The sequence below is a fragment of the Ruditapes philippinarum genome, unplaced genomic scaffold (genome assembly GCF_026571515.1).
Source record: "Ruditapes philippinarum isolate M1 unplaced genomic scaffold, ASM2657151v2 ctg8422_1_1_1_1, whole genome shotgun sequence".
Classification (NCBI taxonomy): Eukaryota; Metazoa; Mollusca; class Bivalvia; order Venerida; family Veneridae; genus Ruditapes; species Ruditapes philippinarum.
The window spans coordinates 100,061-106,562 of NW_026862909.1; the positions used below are offsets into that span (position 1 = coordinate 100,061).

A 6,502-nucleotide genomic window follows, 5' to 3' on the forward strand; every position below is an offset into this window, starting at 1 on the left:
TATAACATTTTAATTACTTCTACAATTTGCAGCCGCGATTTAAAATAATTTAAAAACAGACATTGAACAAGAATTGAAAACCGGTGTTATGTGTCATATTCATTTTATTAATTAATATAGTCAAATTATAGTTGTTTTTCGCACTCATATCTATACAGAAATTCATAATGAGACTTTAAAAATATGATTTTAGCGTGATTTGAGTACATTAAATCATTTCAATATTTTAATATTTTTGTCATTTATTTGCCTGAGTATCCCTTTAATTCATGACAAAACATTTTCAATAAAACATTGAACAAGAATTGAAAGCAGGTGTAATGTGTCATATTTATTTTATTTATTAATTTATTCAAATTATAGATGTTTTAGCACGCATCTTTCTTGCTTGCACGAAACCAAAAATGTAAAAATACACTGTCATAGTTTACTTAGTATACGCTTTGCTTCATATACAAGTGCTGTTTGAATATCAGAGAAAATGAAGATGTTGTTTGTATTTGCTGCTTTAACTGTAATAGCAGGTATGTCTGTTATACACATTATTTTCATTTCAGTTCCCCGTATTGTCTATTTATTTCAGGACATGCATTTTGACAAAATGATATGTGTATTGTATTTTCTGATCTGATATTTCATATCGTTAATTTGTTAATAGATGTTAATTTAATTTGTTTACTTTTTCGCCTTCTTTTTGAATGTCTTTTGTGTTATTTCACTTAACGAGTTCTTGGAATGACGTTTGTATTAATATATGTTTGGCTTTGATTTAAAGACTCCGGGATTATGAGATATACTTGTATTTTGAATCTTTCGCTATGAGTATATACTTATCATAATTTGCAAATTTTTTATACACTCTATGCCTGTAAAATTTAATATGATTCGTGTATTTGTATTGGTTATTTTATGTTCAGTAATAGAGTATTCATGTTATTAATAAGTAATTGCTTATTGTTCAGTTAAGTTAGTTATATGTTTTAGAAGTAAGTATTAATGTTCAGTAAGTAAGTATTTCATTGCTATTTGCTATGTATTTTAAGGTAAATAAAAGATAATAGAAATTTAGTCATTTGCCCGACCAGTTATTACATTTTTATGTTAAGTCAACATATTATGTTTCTGATGGTAAGTATTTCATGTGAAGTAAGTGGGCATTTCATATTTTATAGGTAGGTATTTTATTGTCTTGTTATTACGTACGCCATGTTCAATGATATAGTATTTAGTAATACGTATTCAATTTAGTAAAAATTTGCTTGTCAGTATGATTCTGTTTTGTTCTGAATTCATCATGGTTTCACGTTCGTGATATTGCTGACATGCATTTTATGTTGGATGCCCTCGATCTAAATAAGCAAGGTAAATTATAAAACTTCTTGCTTTCCAAAACACTTGTGTGTTTTTTTTTTCTTTTTTTAATTTTTATTTGGTATTTGTAAAAGTTGTTTTTATTTCAATAGCATATATGAGTTATCTCATGCTTGATTAATTTTCCAAGATGAAAATTTAATTTAAATAAGTAACACATAAAAAAGTGGTTGTTCACAAATTCGAGGTATCTTCGAGTTTTTTTTTAATTGTTTATTATCTGCTTATTTTAGTAGCTTTTCTCTGCAATGAAATTGTTATTTCTTTCTTGTTTTTCTTTTCTGTAAATTTATCGACATTTTGTTTACGATTGAAAGTGTCTCATTATCGAAATCAGAAACCAGTCTTATTATAAAAGTTTTAGGCGTTACAAATTTCAGAATCAATTAATGATAAATAAATCAATAAATAAATGATAGATAAAAAATTAAATAAATAAGTAAATATAAAAAATAAATAAATGATAAGATAAATTAAGGAAACAAAATGAACATTTGTGAGTTGCGTGGCACTCTAAACGTTACAAAGTCGAATACAAATGTGCAAACAACTTACAAAAACAGATGTTAAATGCTGATTGATATAATGATTTAAATAATCCGAATTGTTCACACTTACGTCTTCATTTAAAACTTGACCTTAAGTTAGTAATATCCTAATATTAAAGGATATATATTAAGGATGCGTACAGAAAAAAACATAAAGGGATGTAAATGACATCAAATTACATGTATTGCATGACAGTGTGTCTAAGAAAAATCAACAACGACAATAACAGCAGCAGCAGTTGAAAACTGTTGGGTTTTGTTTTTATATTGTTTTATTATTTGTTTTATTTTTTATTTCAGTATGTCAACCAGTCCTTTGTTTCGACTCAGTAATCTTTACGAATGCTCCCTGTGTTTTCAGTATATGGGCTGAATCACCTGTTGAATCTAGTTTAGATAGACTTCAAGCTCACAGCATGACTGTAAGTATGTTTTTGTCTAGGGGAATATGTTATCAATAATGTGTTTGCTTATTGAACGCAATCACAACCATATTCTTATATTTGACATAAGAATTGGTACATTTTAAAGACGTAAAAGCAAATCCGGCCTTCCTTATTACTATGTAACCTAAACATTTACGTATATATACATGTACAATAGCAGGGGGTTGCATTTTGAGAAGAATGTGTTATATCCCCGAAGAAGGGTTAATAACTTTACGTAATAGTTATAGTACATGAAACGAGTTAGTTACGAGGGTAAAACACTGGCTGGGGCGACATCAAGGGGTGTTTCTGCTAAAAAATGGCGAGGCCTGCAAGGCCGAGACAATTTTTTTGCAGAAACATCCCGAGATTTCGCCCCAGCCAGTGTTATACCCCTGTAACTAACGAGTTTCATATACTATAACTGTTTTATCGCAATGGCATAATGTTTTTTTTTTTTTTTTTTTTTTGTTTTGTTTTTTTTTTTGTAATAGAAACAAATAAATTAATTAATCGTTAGCTACATTACAGTTATTTATCATAAGGGTCATATTTCAGTGGAAATAATTCATTCAGCGGATGTACCTTTTGATTAAATGAGAGTAAATTTCATTTCATTTATTTGTTTATATTTTTCATTGTATTTATATATTTATTATTTTATTTTATTGATTTCATTTTTTTTTTATTTTATGTTTTTGTTTTTGTTTTGCTACTGAGAATGTTCGTTACCACTGCCCCACTGGAGCCTCTATGAAAAAACTGTATTAATATATACACGGTGCGAAAAAAACTCGACCGATATATAACAGTCGAGTTTTTTTCCTATATGAATCAATGAAAAAACTGTTCTGTTATATATCAGTACAGTTTTGAAATGCTCATTGAAGTGTACTGAGTATAATGGGTTATAAGAACAAGGGAAAAGTTCCAAACCATGCGATAATTTTAAGATATTGCCAACGAAAGGAATTTTAGATATACAAGTGTGATCAGACACCTTATGTCTTTTTTCATTTCTGAGGTAATTCACAATACTAGATGATAAATAAAAAAGAATGAAAATTAATTCATGACAAACTATTTTTATTTTAATACATGAAATGCTGTATGATAACTCGTATATATTTTTTTACTGTAAAATTAATATTTATACATACCATATACTAAAAGGGGAAAGCTGTGAAGTACTCCATCGTGAGTGGTGACTCAGCATACTTCAACTTGGATCCTACAACCGGCGAAATCACTGTTGCTCAATCCTTACCAAAAGACGTAGAATCACTCGAGTTTGAAGCTCAGGCTGCAACTACAAATGCCCAAGCCAGAGCTCGCGTAACTATCTATTGTATCAAGATATAACAAGGAAATAAATGCTTGAATTGAAATGTACATGTAGTTTGATTCTTTACAATACTGTTTAAAAAGAAATAAATCCTTTCTTTTACTTTTTTCATAAAAAAGTAAATGTCTAACGATATAATAATCTCTAGATTGTTGAAGACTCTGATACGCTATATTGTTGTCAGTTTATTTCAAATTATTCGGTTCTACTCTGCCTTGCTGGGGCATTCATTGTATCAAGTTAACTGATGTCAGAAAGTACATATTTAATTTACTTTCCTCTGTTCATAGTTTTGGATAAATTTTTATCTCGATCACTAGGTATTTTAAAATAATTATGTACCTTATACAATACTTAAGCAGAAGGTATTCGTTTTTGTGTGGGTTTAAGATACATTTCACGAGACGATTTTGTGTTGACTTGTGATAACTTCTTTGCAGTGCTCGGATTGAATCAGTTTAATAGAGTACTAATGCTTCATTGCGTGACTTCCTTGCAAAATTCTACACAGCTGAGCATCTTATTATCATTCTTAGTATTGTATATATATTAAGATAACTTTTTTTCTTTTGAGGTCCCATCTGGATAACCCCGTTTATTTACCCCGTAATAGTAATAGGTATGAGGGGGTCAGGGTCATCCTCCATCATACCTTACAATGTTGATAATTATACAATATATATATTGCAAAATAATGATATTTATGTAAATATTGTCAAATACATCTACAGTATATACTTAATATAAATATAAACATATATACAATAAACCAATATATTTTCCAAAAATAGTTTACCAATAAAAAATTACTATTTATTATTAAACATTCTAACACTATCGGAATTTTTTCTATATAAACAAAGAAGGCCCGAAACGTGCATTATTCTACAACAATGCACTCGCTGTTCTTATTATCTCCCTGTGTATTTTCACATTGAGGGCGCCATTTTGATTCAAAATCTGATAAATAAATTTTTTTGTCGAATGTTGTTGTGAAAACTATCTAGAATGAAAGAAAATGGTCTAACTAAGAAAATGAATCCGAACACCAATATCTTTAATTCAGTCGTTAACGCTGTGTGGTGTTTACGTGACGTCACAATGTAGCGCCAAACAGCACGTGCAAAACAATCAAATCAAGTACGCTATTTTAATGTCGCAAACGAGTTAAGTTTTACATTTATTTCACTTTTTATAATTTGTATTTCGCTTGGAAAATTATAGACTGTAAAAAGACAAACAAACAAAGTTTTATCAACGTTTTAAAAATTCGTTATTCTCAAAATGTTTCTACACACGGTAGATTTAACGACAGTTTTTTTCAACCCACTGGAGCGGACAATTTAGTTCATACTCATTTAAATGTCAAATTCATGGTTGGTTCAGTATCTAAATGCTGTCGACCTCGTTGTACTCATTGTAATAATATTGTTGAATCGAATAATTTTTCAAGTACTACTATAACTAAAGAATTTGCTATAAAACGTGATTTTTCATGTATATCTTCAGATGTAATTTATCTTATAACTTGTAAAAAATGTAAAAAACAGTATGTTGGTCAAACTCAGCAAAAATATAGTCAAAGAATGAATAGTCACAAATTTGATATTAAACACTTTCCTGACACTATTACAAATGTATCTGAACATTTTAATTCTGAAGGACATTCTATCAAAGATTTTTCATTCATGCCAATTGATAAAGTAAAGAATAATTGGCAAATATTATAAAAAGAAACTTCATGGATGTATAAACTTGGTACAATTATTCCTGATGACATGAATTCCAATGACTTAAAACTAATTGCATGTCAATATGTAGTTTATGCTGGTTTTCTAATATAACATTGCTTTTTACTGCATCTTCACCAGTGTTTTGTATCTTTTATTAAGATCCTACATATAACATTTATACGCCAAATTATGTATTACATTTTGACGTCCTTTACGTCATATGACGTTGACGTCATTTCCTGTAAACAAAGTATATCTGATGAAGCCTTTTGAGTCGAAATGTTGTATATTTTTCAAATAAAATAATTACATTTTAAATTAGAGTTGATTTCTATATTCAAACTTACATGATCTAAGATACTATTTTGAAAAAAAACTTACAATGATAATATGCATAAAATCTTACACACCTCTGTATAAAAAGATTTTAAATAAACATAAGATTGAAAAAAATCTGAACAACGATAGCGTATAAATACCACAATGATTTATAAGTAAATTAAAATATTTATACCTAATCTTATTTACATCTTTCCTGTACAAAAATGTAGTTCTCTAAACTAAAGCCACACGTTTCGACATTTGCGTACATAAGACGCAATTATGACATAATGTTACCGTTTATTCGATATAATAATAGACAGAGTGATTAAACAGGCCTATTAAGAACATTTTATCGCTAACATTTTCAGGGTAATTACAAGCTGTGGTGTTTATTGATGTAGGGAATGGTCTTTCCCAGTGCAACAATGTGTTTAGAGAAGAAGCTGAAATATTCACAGTAAATAAACTAGCACATACTCATTAAGTTATCAAAGTATCACAGCATTGATATTATGCAATATCATCCGAGAGTGTATGCTCTATGATAATAAAATATATGTCAGCTATGGATTGAAATAAACGCTTCATGAACAGGATTTTTACACCGACCCTCTACAAAATACCACCGTTTTCACAAAAGCAGGTGTCAAGTGCTGTGTGGCAGCAGTAAAATGGTGCCCTGTACTTTGCTGTTGTTATATTTTTTTGGCCCTTCGAGATCATTGAGTCCAACATTTGTAAGTATACTGCTCA

At 29.1% G+C, this 6,502-nt stretch overlaps 1 protein-coding gene across 1 annotated transcript; it reads left to right on the forward strand.

Moving 5' to 3' along the window:
* The first annotated feature begins 427 nt into the window (after positions 1–427).
* Positions 428–3,739, forward strand: LOC132720587 (uncharacterized). Its single transcript, XM_060704747.1, has 3 exons — positions 428–524; positions 2,220–2,341; positions 3,521–3,739. Exons 1-3 carry the CDS (start codon positions 482–484, stop codon positions 3,707–3,709), a joined length of 354 nt encoding a protein of 117 aa, XP_060560730.1. The 5' UTR covers positions 428–481; the 3' UTR covers positions 3,710–3,739.
* Positions 3,740–6,502: the final 2,763 nt, after the last annotated feature.